The following is a 15,485-nucleotide window of genomic DNA, read 5'->3' as shown; positions in this document are numbered from 1 at the left end:
GGATCTCTCATGTTGTGTCATATAATCTAGACACGCGTAATGAGTTTATAATGTCCTGATGTGCACGACAGCCTTTGAGTGTCCTCCCACTGTCTTATCAGAGCCTCGTCCTTTATCACGCCCATCACACTCGGCCTTCCCTGACATCCTCTGCCTCAGACAGTCAGTGAGGTGGAATTAAGATGTAAGTCTATCTATCTCACATGTCGCTGACAGCCTCCCTGTTCAGACCCACCTGAAGCACCATCCATAATTTTTGCATGGTCCGAGCAATTTACCTTCATGTCTGGCACGGCAGACATGGTGCCAGCTGTGTTTACCGGGACTCTGTGTGTTATGAACCTAATCACTTTACCAGCCCAAGCCTGCCTGTTATGGATGGCACTTGTCATTTACAGAGGAGAGCTCTGGGCCATCAGTCTTCCCTATGCGTGAGTGAGCGTGTGTGTGTGTGTGTGTCTGTGTGTGTGTGTAGGTGGTCGTGAGGTCTTTTATCTCTCCGTCTGCAGATCCATTGAAGCTCAGGGAAACTCTTCTCATGCATAAATCGCTTGAGCCTGAACCCAGCGCTCGTGAACAGTAATGTACATATTTACATATAAATGCCCTATTGCGTGATTGGCCGTGACACATTCAAACACACTGAAATTATGTGATAAACAGACACTCGTGACAAATTGTGGCGGGTTTAATGCTGCACACGCCGGCCAGAAATGACTTCTCGTGCTGAAACGGAGGAAAGAAACGGGGAGACAAAATAATAAGGACGTCGACTGTCAAATGATTTAAGTTACAGTTACACTTCTATTAATGTGGATGGCATCAGGCTGACTGCTCGTGAGGAATAATTGACAGCTGTAAAACTCTCTAAAGCTCAGTATGCAGGGAGATTACTCATGATGAATGATAAATATGACAAGGAGAACATTGTGATAATATGCGCTAAAGTTGGACTGTAACTTGGACGAGGAGAACGAGTGTCTGCTTGGTCTCACGCCAAATATGTATTCATAAAGAGTTAGAAGCATAAAGAACAAGCACATAATGCAGGCGAGTTAAGTCTGGAGTGAAATGTTCCCACGTCTCTTCTCTCCAACAAAATACTTCTAACGTTTCTCTGCAGACCCATGAACTGATGGTAACCTCATCCATTAAGCAGATGCTGAGACTGAAAAATATCAAATTAAACAATACAAAAGCCTCAGATCTCAAGCTGGTTCCCAACCTTAAGAAACCAACAGTTGACAGATGTATTCTAATGTCTCTGGAGTCTGAAGTGAGGAATGTAAGACGTATGACGCATCTACTCTGTACCGCTGTCAATTGGAAATGTAGCTTGAGGGACATGAAAAGAAGACACCACTCGCTCGATGTGTCAGAATCAATCGATACCTGACCTTTTAAAGCGCAAAAGCAATAATAGCTGTTTCTTGAAGGTAAAGGAGGCCGGCAAATTAGACGAGGCCGCCATGAATAATGTGTTCCATTGACGTGCATCTCCTGTGAAAAGAGACAAAGTGAGGCGCCAAAATGCCAGCGGTCATTCAGAGCCGAGCTGTTATTGTCTCTGAAATTATTAGGCCACCTCTGGTCCCGTGTGGTGTGTATATAACATGATGATACTCTATACAGTGTGTCTTGTTTGCCTGCCATAGCCTGTGAACATTAGCGGGCAGTGTGTTTACAAGTAATTTTGCCTTATTATGTAGTCAAACTCCTAACAGCTTGCTAAGTGCCCAGCAGTGAGCCCGACAAGCATATTAGCAAGTAGAAACAATAGAATTAATCAACACCCCCAAGCAAAAGCACCGAGGTAATGACTGTGGGTAAGAGAATGTGATTGCTGGGATCAATACGGCCAAATATATCTCCAGCACCGGCTTGGGAAATCTTCTACATTGTCCCATGAGCGTCTAACACATCACAGCTGATTAAACATCTGCAGCTCCCAGGTGTCTGTGTGTTTATGTGATTGTTATATATTTCATGTCGTCATTATTGCCCGTGAATGTGGAACAGTGGCACCACATCACAAAGTTCCTCACATAAAGTAGTCCCCAAATTTAATCACCGGCTGATCAATGTAACCGCGATCTGTCTGAGTCGATACGTTCCTCACCTCCATGACACGCTACCTTCATTTACATTGACCGTTTTTAATGGGCAGGAGCCACAGAATGCTACGGGCGGCAGACAGAGGTCGTGTCCAGCCAGTCAGACCGAGACATGACGGGAGCTCAGCTGTAATATTTCCTACCCTCACTCATACCGCAGTAATAAGCTATAATCTCTAAATTGCATCTCCATCGCCCACCCCAAGGCTCATTAAAAGCCTTTTCCAACATGTCCCAGGCTAAAACTTTGCTGACAACGTCTTCAAGGCGTCATGCAGAATTAGGATCCCACGGTTTTCTGCTGGAGCTCACGAGGGAAGCGCTAATGTTACAGCTACTGCAGTTTCATCGCAAAGCGTCGGAGAGCCACATAACTGTTATGTTATTGCTGTTATGTTGTTGTTTGTTCATACATTCATACATACATTGCTCACCGTTCTGTCTGTGAATAGGTAGAGGACCTTGTGTGGACGTGTTTGTAAAGCTGTAACTGTGTTATCATGACGACTTAGTGCGCACCTAATCTAAACCACAACGCTAGGAATCTAAAAATGGCTGGTTCTGTCTCTGATTCTCAAACCTCACTTCCTTTAAGTATAGCCTCTAAGGGGCGTCTAAGAGGCTATACTTACTTGTACTTATGTATTAGTACACTACATTACTTATTTTCAGACAAAATTAGTGTAAATAGCTAACATTGGCGAGCTAGCTTGATTGCTCACGTTAGTTCTAGCTGACTAGCTAACTGTTGATCCATGGCATGTGGTTGATTGCATCATTTGACCTTTGAGGGACCCTTGAAGGACGTCAATATCATGATCTGGTATTTGTCTGTTTCCTGTTTTATTTTGAAGTATCCTGTGTTTTTGTGTTTCTGTCAATTTACTTCCTTTTGTTTCCCTCCAATTTTCTGTATCACCTGTTTCCAGTCAGTTCATTACCTCCTCAGTATATAAACTCCTGTTATTGTGTTGGTCCTGTTTTGTCTTTGTCATGTTGCATTGTCACCTGGTCCCTCCTGGTCCCTCCTGATGCCTCCTGGTCCCTCCTGATCCCTCCTGGTCCCTCCTGATCCCTCCTGGTCCCTCCTGGTCCTTTCTGGTCCCTCCTGGTCCCTCCATGTGAGTTTTTCACCGTGTTCCCTGCGTGTGGTTTGCTCTATGTGTGTTCCTTTACTCCTGGTCAGTGTTTGGATGACCTGTTGTCTGGATTCCTCGTGTGTAAGTCATGAATTTATTTGTGTTTTCTACAAAGCATTTCTGTTAATCTCCTTTCTGGATTAGTATTTGCTTGGTCTATTTTAGTTTTTGACTTTTAGCATTCAGAGTTTTGGCTTGTTTATGCCCTGTGACCTGTTTGTGGCCTTCTGTTCCCTCGGCATGAAGGTCTGATATATAACAGTCAATCTCTGGACATCTCGTCCGAGCAGTGAGCACCCCTGAGAAACTGAAAGAGACTCGAGACTCAAATCCTCAAAACCTCAAACACGTGTTGATGCCAGTTCCACACCTGAAGTATGTTTTTTGAGTCATTTGCACCTTCAAGATAGAAACAAATAGATTCTACGGCTCGCATTCAACACACCAAGTATCTGATTGCAACTGTGTCATCAAGCAGGCTGCAAACAACAAAATGTAGTAGTTAGGACAAAGTGTTAGAGAGTCGGATTGCCACACTGATGAGCAGAATGCTAACGTTGCGTCCTATCAAGAGCACACAGCGTTCCCTAAGGCACAATGAGTAGAAAATGGGCAATGTTGTCAGTCGTCACACCAAAGCAGCCTGCGGCCGAGTAGAGGGAGATTTAAGTGTGTTATTTTCTCTAGTGTGGCGCTCATTGTTACAGAGGGAAGATTGGAGTGGACCTAAAGCTTTTCACACGGAGAGAGAGCAGAGAAACACTTTACAGAGCTCGTTGGGAAGAACTGGAAAGCGAGAATGCAATTTGGTTTACAGCTCCACAATGTTCCGATGCTAATAGATAAAGATGTATGGATGAAGCTTATAGATGAAGTCTGTGCAAGTCAGAGATCAGAGAGGAGTGGGTGGAGTATAAATCTATCAAAGTGGATTGTGGTGCCTGAAGGAGCTTCATAATGTGGAGTGTAAGTTCATTTTTCTTCATTAGATTAGAGCCCATTAACTCAATTATTGACAGGTGCCTCTTCATCCTCTACATCTGCCTATTTTAGTCTGTGTGTCGCCACCAGCAAGTGCCAAACAGCAGGGATGAGCGTAGAGTGTGTGTGCGCGTGTGTGAAGGACTGTGCTTCCTCTTGCTGTGTTTCACACATACGCTCGTCACACCAATGGCCTCTGGTCAGAGATTCAGTCACGCTCGGCCTGGACATATAGCAAAGGAGACTCCATGATGCAAGCTCTATCTCCCTCCATCTCTCTCTCCCTCCATCTCTCTCTCCCTCCATTTCTCTCTCCCTCTATCTCGCTCTCTCTCTCTCTCTCTCTCTCTCTTACCCTTTTAGACCTTCACCGTCACCGTCCCCTCTAAACTGCGGGGTGCATCTTACTTTAGCTTCTCCCTCTCAGGCTGTGAGAGTGTGTTCAAATGAATGATTGGCAGCTCCATTAGAGAGAGAGAAGAGGGGACTAACAGTGTCCGTACTCCCGGCTCAACGTGCCGCTCTCCTCTCCACCGGATACAAAGCCCACACACAGGCATAAATCTGTGTTACTGCAACCTTACATGGACAGCTAGACAAACTGAAGTGCCAGGAGGTAGTTTCAGGATGGCACAGTCAGCTTGTGGCCTTGAGAAGTCTTAGCTGAGTCAGAAACGTAATAAACTACATGAATTATGTGACTCAACAGGCGCAGCTCATACATGAACAGTAGACGTGTGCAGGTCATTTCATTTATTAATCTCTTTACATTTCTCTTTTTGCATGTGTTCCCTTGTTCTGCTGTTTGTGCCTGAACGAACACACTGGCAGCATTACAGCATTAAACCTCTACAATGGGAGTGTTTTATTTATTTAATCTCAAAGGACCGTTGGAGCAGAACCGTCATTTACAGGAAAATGGATAAATAAAAGCAATAACCATAAAAATATAAAGACGCCCAATCAAATCATGGCTGTTATCAGACATTATAATGTTGCCTTGATATCAGAGAGTGCAAATATTAGGAGCTTTGTCGGTTGTTCCAATTGTTCCAGTTCAGTTGATGGAATATGGAGCCAAAGTCTAACCTGTGATTGTTTACCAAGACGTTTAATATTACAGGGAAATGGAAGCTTCTGAAGTAAACCTCAGGGAATGAGTAAATACCAATGACAGTCAGATGTTATGACGACAGACGGCCAGGCAACTTTTGTGTACAGGAGGTGTGTGTGTGTAGTAAACACCTGTGGAGTGCTTTCAAGCTGGAGCAGAGACTGAATATCTATAATTAAAAAGAGATAACTTCTATTTTTATCTATATGTCTTAAGGTATAATCTCAGACTGATGAGCTTTAGACAACATGACATGAGGTAGCTGAACCTCTTCATCTGTATTCATGCCTATCTGAGCCCAGCAGGAGGCCGTGAGCAGCAGTAAGCTTCTCTTCTCCTCAAACTGCTCCGTCGTTGACCTCAATGGGTCACCTGCTGTTTCCGAGCCGTCCATTCATGTCCAGCTGACATTATAAAGAATGTTTATGTCGATTTCTTTTTGTAGGTTCACCTCAGGAGCTCTGTGGACGTCTCAGACACAGACGGGGACCGTTTGTCAAGTTCAGACGCAGGGAATGAAGGTGGTCCAAATGCCACACAGCAGACAGAGCATGAGGTCCGTCAGTGAACACGGCTACCTGCAGTGCAGTGTGACGCAGGTACTCAAGTACTTCAATCAACTAATCAATGACAGTAATGGATAATAAGAGTAACTATCTATGCTCAAAACTGGAAACATTCAGGTAAATGTCTTCTCCCGTTTAATTAATTCCCGTTTTGGACATTTTGGAGGAGCTGCATTTGGAATAGTCATGCATGAAGGATCAGAGGCAGTAACACTTTGCTTTACTTCACTTTTACCACCACAGCTGTCAGGACAAGCAAGCCTGTAGCTCTCAGCATCTGTGTGTTACATCTGTTTGCCCATCGCGCGTTGTGGATAAACAGCCCCGGGTCTTCTTTCCCCACTCCACAAAGAGGGGTCGCTTTGATTGCCAGAGGGGATAAAAACGACTCATCAATAATGTAAAAATGCATTTAATGACTTCCCCACTTCCGTCAGATCTCCCACCCTGATCCCCTGCACTGCGTCTCCCTCTACGCCACTACAAGCAGGAACCAGACTAATATGGAGGTGGGAAGTCATTACTAAAACATAGAGACGTTAACCTTTTGTGAAATGTGCTGTTTGGGATTTTGCCTGCTACTTTGTTGTCGCTGTCACACGGAGACATTGATATTTGTTGCACTTCCCTTTGCCTGTTTAACAGCTCTGACCTCAAATGCTGCTTTATTAAAATACGTGTGCTGGTTTACATTCACAAAGCACTCATGAGCACCGAGGGAAGGGTAATTGCTTGTATAATTGCACAAAACATTAAAAGTTTTCTTTGATAAGAGCTTTGTTTGTAAAAATACTTTTCGTGATTTGCATTAAGCGTTAAAATTGTTGTCTGGTTTACAAGATGTGCTTTTTTGTCTCCCCTCAGAGTCTTTTAAGGGAGAATAGCACCCATAAAACGATATGAGATGACTCCCTGAGAGGAACAGAGCGCCTGTCAGTCACTGAGTCAATGTTAGTCTGAGGATTTGTCAGAATGTCTGTGGTAACTAAGCTTCTGTTCATTAAAGCCTTATTACATGCAGAGGCCGGGCCAACAACACCTCAGTGAGCTTGGACTTGTGTTAAATACGCTCCACTAATCTCAAGTTCATTTCTAAATGTGTTGATATGATGCAAATGCGTCCCATTAACTATAAACAAGAATTGGGACGTGGCTGCGCAGGTAGAAATGTCTCCACTTTTACATTTTCTGTCTGACAGAGAACCGTGTGTGTGTGTGTGTGTGTGTGTGTGTGTGTGTGTGTGTGTGTGTGTGTGTGTGTGTGGAATAGATGCACAGGCAGCTGCTATCTGTATAATAACTTCCTAAAGACATTAGTATCCTGGCAGCATCATGTGACTGCTCAGTGGAAATAAGGCACCTTGAGGTTCATTTCAGAAGGTTGGCAAGGAGATACAAGTGCAGTGAACACACACACACACACACCAGTGCAGGTTCTGATGGAGGCAGTGTGTCATGAATGATTAATGACGTTGATTTATCCCCACTTGCTTATTGATGAATGTATTGGTAGATGGTGTGTGTGTGTGTGTGTGTGTGTGTGTGTGTGTGTGTGTGTGTGTGTGTGTGTGATGGTGGGGACACACCTCTCTGCGTCACACTGATCCTCGCTGTGGGTAAGTTACGCAGCCCCTCAGCACGACGTGATAAAGGAGCTGATGTCCTACCTACGCCTCACTTGCTGATTGGAGTTACGCAGGTAGAACATCGCATATTTAACAAAGAGCGCCCGGCTCACTTTCTGCACACCAGGACCTTCTGCAGGAGCCGCCCGTCCCTCCTCACGCCTCACCGGGACGCACGCCTGTTCCCTCCCGCTCCAGATTACCAGCCCCACGAAAAACAGGTAAGAGGCGCTTTGAAAACATTTAATAAGAAGTTTGAGAGGAATAAAATCACAGGAGTATCAGCGGCTATCTTCCATTTTATGTATGAGGCTTAAGCTGTTATATGGAGAGAAAACTAAGGTGTGAGGCGGTAACGATGACATTTCACCTTATTAACGGGATTTATTCACCATTTTTAAATAAATGATTCGTCACAATAACATTAATTAAAAAGACTCTCAGGAAATTTTCTTTATAACGGAGTCTGCGCGCTTTTACGCACAAGTGCCCATCGCTCCATGTGCGCTACAGGTGCCTTTGGAGCCTCCGTGAACACTCGTTTGCGCTCATTCCTGTCGCGCAGGTGGTGCTGAGAAGATGAGAAGAGGTTTGCTGCTGGTGTCTCTGTTTCTCGTCATGAAACTTCGATGGAGTGAGTCCAGATGCGAGGAGCCCGCAGCGCGCTCGCCAACTTCAGACGTAGGTTCCCCCTGCACTCATCGCTCGAATCAGAGCAAAGGTGTGTTAATGCTCAGGGTCACATTGATCAGAGAGTGATACTCTGCTTGTCGTCTCTCCTGCAGACGGGCTTGGCTCTCCTCAAACGGAACCTTCTAAAGAGATACAGTGATTTGGATTATGACAGCTTTGTGGGTCTGATGGGCAGGAGAAGCGCCGGTGAGTCTGAGGCTTTCATGCGCAAACAAGCTCCAATATGCATGGAGAGATTGACTAAAATATCATAGAAGTGTGATATTGAATGTGGAGGATGTGATTGTATTCTTTGCTCCAGTAATTTCACTTAAATTGACCTGGAATGTGTTTATTGGATTAAGCAACTACACATATTCTCTTGTTTAGATGCTGATGCTGCGCCATCTCCAAATAAAAGTAAGATTTTTTTTTAAAACAATTTTCCATTGACATCTGGTTTATGTAACCATATAAAAAAAACAATATTGACTCTATTTTGCTTGATTTTAGGGGAAATGCATGACATCTTCGTTGGTCTTATGGGAAGGAGAGACTCTGAGTCCGGTGAGTTTGATTCAGATTCATATTGTTGAGGTTTCATACTGGCTACATATTATAGCTGTACTGTATGTGTGTGTGTGTGTGTGTATGTGTGTGTGCTGTCACAGGCAATGGTCGCTGGAGGAGAGAGTCCCCGGAGAGGAGAGGCATTTTTCTCAATAAGTGCAGGCTGAGGTGAGTGTGTCTCTCTGTGCGTGTCTCTCTCTCATGCTCAGGAAATGGAACATCAGTCAGTGTGGTCACTTCACACAATGAGGTCACACCAGACGTTGTGAATCCACACAAGGTTGAGCTGCAAAAGAAATGTGGTTGGTGCAGCTGCAGGTTCTACTGTCAATGATTCTGATGTGCATTTGTTTGTGTGGCAAATTTGGCAATAAAGCAAATATGTCAAGTTAGCCTTTTTTATGTTGTAATTCAATTAAATAAAAAATTAAATATTTAGCACAGTATTATGGGAGTAATGAGATTAATATCCAGTGATGTATGATGATGTTAGTGTGTTTTTTGTTCCAGGTTTCTCCAGGGACAGTAGCTGCTGCAGGAAGACTTTCATCTGGCAGAAGATCACAGAGACGACAAAGCAAACAGTAACAAGTAAAAGTCAGATGGAAACAGAAACACAGGCCTGAGACAGAGAGTTGCCAGCTGGCGGATGAAAGTGACGATAAATTACTGAGATTTTAATGTTCATCTGTCCATTTCTTTACCACATCATTCATTTCTCCAAAAGTCAAAATAAAACAGTTTTTTTTAATATAAATACTTAATTCATTTCACATTTTGGTGGATTATTTGTGCAGACTGGCTGAGCTCGGCTGTGATGCAGATAATAATGTTCAATCGTGCGCGCTGTAAATGTTTGCTGTTATGAAATGACTTGACAACAGGGACTGATTGGAGATTAGTATAATACTGTGTTCATTGGAAGCCATATTTGTGTTCAGAGCAAACATTTCAAATGGCACATGAAATCTCTTATCGCTCACACACACCGGTAAAAAGGCATTTGCTACTGAACACACAACATAACACTGGAGGCTGTGGATTTGAAATCTTTGGAATCTGTATACCGGCTACACAACAGAGGAGAAATATCAGAAACGGGCAATCAAACCTTTTACTTATGACTTGTACTGTATATGGCTATCATCCGGTTAGATCAAATACAAATAGTGAACATAAAAATCATGTTCAGCAGCATCATCACTCCAAACTCACACCTGACAGCGTAAATCCACAATACTTGAAATGTGTCAGATGCAATTAGCTCCATCCAGCTCCCTTATAGCGTCAGTCAGCCGAGCGTATGAGCGGCTGATTTAACACTGATTAAAGGAACGGGATTCACATTTAACATATCCAGTATTCAATAATGACTGGTCGGAATATCCATTTAAGATATCTCCAATATCTACAATTCAGTTTTCTCTGTACCAATTGTGAAATCCAGATATCCAAATAGTTGAAGTTCTGAGTCATAATTCCAAGACAAGCTATCATGTGACAGCCTGTCAGCTGAGCCTGAACCTGCAGGAGTCTCCAACAAGGTGTTTCATGTTTTAGTTCAGTGCCGCAGTTGAAATTAACCACAATGCCAGGCAGGTTTTGCCTCAGTTGCGTCATAACTAACAATATGCGACTTCATTACAGATATCTGGAAAGGAATTATGACGAGTGCAAATCCATTTAGTAGATATCTGAAATGTAATTCTGCAGTGAGGTGACGCTGTTTAAATGTTAAAGCAGCTGGACAAACACGGCAGCAGGATCTGCCGAGTGGTGTTCAAATATTAACCTTCCTCAATGTAAACACAGAAGCACAATATACTGTGAGTGGCTGAGGAGAGACCTGTCCTGACAGCCGACACGCTGTGCTGACATAAACAACCCGCTGAGCTCGCTCCCAATGCTCCTGTTCCCCATCCACTGTCTGTAAATGATGACTTCTATCGATTCAGTCAGACAAACCTCAGCCAAAACACATGCAGTCAGTTAAACTACAGCATCAGATGTCATTTGTTTCGACTCAGACTCAATTTAGACTAGGGAGTTGACTGGCTGGGACGGATGCAGCTGTGCTTCCTCTTCTTCCTCTTCCGTCCGTCCCCTCCTCCTCCTCCTCCTCGGCTCCTCCTGCAGCCAGGGCCGCCTCTGTACGCAGGTCCACATTACGGCCCGGTGGCGGCTGGTAGCGCGGTCTGTAGCCGTACGCTCGCAAGTAGTATGTGTAATACTCCAGTGCGTACATCAGCTCTGCTTGCACGTAATGGAAGGATACCGCCAGGTCAGAGCAGCACTGTGAACCCTGAGGAAACAAGACACATAAACATAAACAGCCTTGTTACTGCGTTCTTCCCGTAACACGGGATCAGATATCATGGGTGTCTTGGCTGTTCCTCATCAAATGAAGCATTCAGCGTTTTGTCAACAGTGTTTTAGGTTCACACCTTCGGCAGAAATCCCTTAAAGCTCTGAGCTATTAAGTAAAAACAGAAAAGGCATCAAGTGTAACACCTGCAAACGGAAGGAAAGCCACATAGCAACTCTCAGTGGTTTCAGTGCTTATAACAATTTATCACAAATAATCCCAAATTGATCTATTCTTGCGTAAAATTACCACCATGAGCAACTTTAATGTGTTTGCATTTTGTGTGTTAGTATTTGTTTTCTCTCAGTACAATGCGTTCTCTTTAGAAATCTATAATTATATTGCTCTTTATCTTTTTACCTTTGAAAGACAAAGTGGCTTGTTTGCGTCAGACCTTTCCCTGCTCAAGCCGTCAGACACAATATCACTAATGGACCCGTCTCATTTTAATTGCAAAGTACAATAAATTAGCTGCATCATCAGAAACAAATTGGGCAATTTTCCTTTTGTTGACAGGACGTCGCCTCTGAACGCAATCATCCACTTTAATGTGAACTTCACTGTGCGAGCGCAGAATAGGAATTGACCACATAATCAAATATTCATTTACTGAGGGAGTATCTCTGTGAGGCAGTGTTTGGTTCACAAGGCAAAACATTTATGATGTGTGTGCTGTAGAAACAGTGTAAACATTTCAAAATTAAAGCTATTCTCTCACTAGTCAGGTATAAATCAAACAAGAGGGGACTTACCTCAACAACTGGGTAATAATACCAGCTCTTGGAGAACTTGCTTGTTAGGTGATGTTGTGGCACAAACGGGTGGAAGGTTTCTCGTTGCAAAGTATCTCTGGAGTCCCCGGCCAGGACTCCCATCTTCTCCAAACACTGCCCCAGTGCCACGTCCTCTACAGGGGTGGTGTGTGTGCAGACCCCAGTCATAAACCCTTCCACGAACCTCCTGAGGGCCTCTTTGCTCAGCACGTAGCCGGCCCCACCGCTCATGTAGCCTTGCTTGGCATAAGGCCTGAAGCGCTTGCCGAAGTAGACGGGCTCCTCTGCGCTGTGATTGGACAGAATCCAGCGCAGGTTGTCCACCACCACATAGGTGTCATCGTCCGCTTTCAGGAACCAGTCTGCTTCCTGGACGTGGTGCTCGTAGACGTAATGGAAGGCCCGGATGGTCTTCCAGTAGAGCTGGTTACGGCCGTCCTTGGTGCCCAGACCCACGGTGGGGAAGTCGGGATCCTCCGCCGAGCTCATGAAGACCACCACGTTGCAGTGCCGAGTCCAGGTGGAGCGGACGTGGCGAGTCTTGGTCTGCAGGTTATAAGGTCGAGTCATCACCCAGCAGAGGATACGAACCTTCTGGAACATCTCACCTGCCACGCGGCTGTCTTCACCTACGGGAGACAATGAAACTGTCCAGTCGCCCAGATTCTCCTTACATCCTGCTATGATTACTTCATATCTAAGACTTAGGGATAATACAAATTAATGAGCGTTTAAACTCAAGTATCAACGTGAATACACAAGATGGTGGGTATTAAGACAAAGCAAAAACATTGAAACATCTGCATAAGAGAAATCATCAGTGCAACATCACTGACCTGTTTGCTGAAGGTGCAGCAAGTTGATGAGAGCGGATCCTTCTCTCCTCCAGGTCACCGGCGTCGGCGCCGCCTTTAGACCTTTTTCCTGGGCCTCTGTCAGAATGGGGTAACTCCTCTGGAACCACACCTGGTGCAGGAAGACGTACATGCTGCAGGCCCCCACCAAGAGGCCCAGGATGAAGGGCCATCTGGAGCTGGGACATCTCATGGTGACACGGCCTCCAGGACATCCAGGACATCCAGGCTCCAGTTACACCATACCTATGCTGAAACGCAACGCAGCAGGGTGAGACAGGTAAGCCACCAACAACACTAATCAAGTGTCTGAAGCTGAAGTTTTTGCTCATTTTGTTTGTAAAGGAGTGCGTCACACACACGCAGACTTTCCCTGTGTGTGATGTGGCTCTAAGCTGTGTAACTGTGCATGTGACGCAAAGAACTGAAACTCGACAAACAAGACTCCACAAATGTGGATAATGTCGTTTATCATTTCAATTTGTGCTATTTGTTTATACTGAAGCAAACATTTTACATGACATTGACCATACAATTATAGGATATTTTGGAGCTTTGGAGATATTTATACAGAAAGAGGGGGAAAAGGAGAGAGAGAGAGAGATAGAGAGAGGGAGAGAGAAAGAGAGAAAGAAGGAAGGTTGTATTATTATTACTATTGTTGTTGTTAAACTTTCCCCTCTCACCAAGCTGTGATGATGCACAGTTCCTGCAGATAAGTGAACTTGTAAAGCGTGTTTGTGTTGTTTGATGAGAAGATAAAGAAAATGTGCACTTAGCAGAGACACAAACTTTATCAGATCAACCGCACAGCACTGTTTAATGCCCCTGCAGCCTCACAGGCTGAGGAAAGACAACATCTGCAATCAGACACCAGTTCTTCAATTAATGATCTATTCAGCTAAAACATTTATCTCTCCTCTCCGACACTGAATCATTGACTGAATCTCTGGACTCAGAGCAGCTCTGACTGTGGAAATGTCCTCATCGCCCAGCAAATCATCACTGCTGCTCTTACTGTGTCATGGAAGTTGTTCCATTAATTACTGTAATCTTCTCGATTGCATTAGCACAGGCTGGTCTCCCTCCGGATGTATCTACTCACACAGACAGCACAGTGGGAGTCCTAATTCAGGGTGGGTTGTTGTGCTCGGTCATGAAGACCTCAGGAAGTGACTTGAGTCTATTTGTTGCATCACAGTTAGCCACAGATGTTAAACATTTACATGGGACAGCTGCTGACAGGAGTGTAGTGACCTTATTTCTTCAACCACAAATAAAAGAACAATCACTTATTCAGCCTTATCCAAGCATCATATTCCAATACTGCAAACACGCTGTGACAGCGACATTAAGGCCGTTTGCAATACAAAGATGTGTGTTTGTATTTGTTTTGTATTGCGATACCGATCTGCGTCTGCAAACTCAAGCGCTTTACGGATTAGAGTGTGAGAGTGTGTGTGTTTGATGTGTGTTATTTACCTTTGGTGGGGTCTAGTCATATGTGAAGATGCTTGTTCAGGTCCGCCATGAGTCTGCGCCGCTGTCACATCACGCTCAGGTTTACATTCTGTCCGTATTTATGCAGAAATCGTTTCTGTTTTTAAAGCAACAAGGCGAGGAGACGAGGAGAGAGGAGTGAGGAGAGCTGCAGGACAGATTGACATGCTGCAGCGTCAGGGACTAAACTCTGAAACGTGCCCTCTCATTGGCTGGCCTTCGATGACGTACCAGGAAGTAGACTCTCGTGCCCTAATGTAAGTCGGGGCGTTGATGTGAAGCATTCAAACGGTTTATTTGTTTTTTAACATCCTAAATCAGAGCCGTTTCTAAAATGTGAAACTTATTTGCGTTGCACAATAGTTGCGAAATGAGTAATATGACTTTAAATACATTATGTAACATTATTATTTAATTTTGTTATCGATTCGGGGCCATTCATTTTTGTTAAAAAAATGTTCAAGACAAATAAAGACTTTTTATATGAAAATAAAATAAAAATTTCAAAATGAGGACATGACCATGTAAATATTTAAGAAACAGATATACACTGCTCAAGAAAATTAAAGGAACACTTTGAAAACACATCAGATTTCAATGTGAAAAAGAAATATGTTGGATATCTATACTGATATGGACAGTTTAATGTCTTAGGAACAAAAGGATGGCACATCTTTTGATGGAAATAAAAGTTTTCAGCCTACAGAAGGCTCAATATATAGACACCCCAAAATCAAAGTGAAAAAATGATGTGGCAGGTTAGTCCATTTTGCCAAAATTCAATTTCTGCAACTCAAAATGCTTCTCAATATCTTGTGTGGCCCCCACGTGCTTGTATGCATGCTTGACAACGTCGCGGCATGCTCCTAATGAGACGATGGATGGTGTCTTGTGGGATGTCCTCCCAGATCTGTCTAAGGGCATCAGTGAGCTCCTGTAAAGTCTGAGGAGCAACCTGACGACGTCTGATGGACCGAAACATTATGTCCCAGAGGTGTTCTATCGGGTTTAGGTCAGGTGATCGTGAGGGCCATTCGATTGTATCAATTCCTTCATCCTCCAGATACTGCCTGCACACACTTGCCACATGAGGCCGGGCATTGTCGTGCATCAGGAGGAACCCAGGACCTACAGCACCAGCGTAGGGTCTGACCATGGGTTCAAGGATTTTATCCCGATACCTAATGGCAGTAAGACTGCCGTTCTCTAGCC

The 15,485-nt window shown here is 44.2% G+C and overlaps 2 protein-coding genes across 2 annotated transcripts; one reads left to right on the top strand and one right to left on the bottom strand.

The window, feature by feature from the left end:
• Positions 1 to 7,622: 7,622 nt before the first annotated feature.
• tac3a (tachykinin precursor 3a) lies at positions 7,623 to 9,447 on the top strand. The gene is made up of 7 exons (XM_076139679.1): positions 7,623 to 7,760; positions 8,105 to 8,220; positions 8,325 to 8,418; positions 8,602 to 8,631; positions 8,725 to 8,778; positions 8,883 to 8,949; positions 9,292 to 9,447. The coding sequence occupies exons 2-7, from the start codon at positions 8,119 to 8,121 to the stop codon at positions 9,308 to 9,310; spliced, it is 366 nt and encodes a 121-aa protein (XP_075995794.1). The 5' UTR covers positions 7,623 to 7,760; positions 8,105 to 8,118; the 3' UTR covers positions 9,311 to 9,447.
• A 65-nt stretch (positions 9,448 to 9,512) lies between these two features.
• LOC142989985 (glycoprotein-N-acetylgalactosamine 3-beta-galactosyltransferase 1-A-like) lies at positions 9,513 to 14,446 on the bottom strand. Its single transcript, XM_076139677.1, has 4 exons — positions 14,256 to 14,446; positions 12,756 to 13,024; positions 11,899 to 12,548; positions 9,513 to 11,083 (listed from the first exon to the last, which is right to left on the bottom strand). The coding sequence occupies exons 2-4, from the start codon at positions 12,964 to 12,966 to the stop codon at positions 10,811 to 10,813; spliced, it is 1,134 nt and encodes a 377-aa protein (XP_075995792.1). The 5' UTR covers positions 12,967 to 13,024; positions 14,256 to 14,446; the 3' UTR covers positions 9,513 to 10,810.
• Positions 14,447 to 15,485: the final 1,039 nt, after the last annotated feature.

This window comes from Genypterus blacodes, unplaced genomic scaffold (assembly GCF_046128005.1).
Source record: "Genypterus blacodes isolate CSIRO-AG114 ecotype Tasmania unplaced genomic scaffold, CSIRO-AGI_Gbla_v1 ptg000440l_1, whole genome shotgun sequence".
NCBI classification, from domain to species: Eukaryota; Metazoa; Chordata; class Actinopteri; order Ophidiiformes; family Ophidiidae; genus Genypterus; species Genypterus blacodes.
The sequence above is the reverse complement of the archived record's forward strand: the minus strand, read 5'-3'. Positions and strand labels throughout refer to the sequence as shown.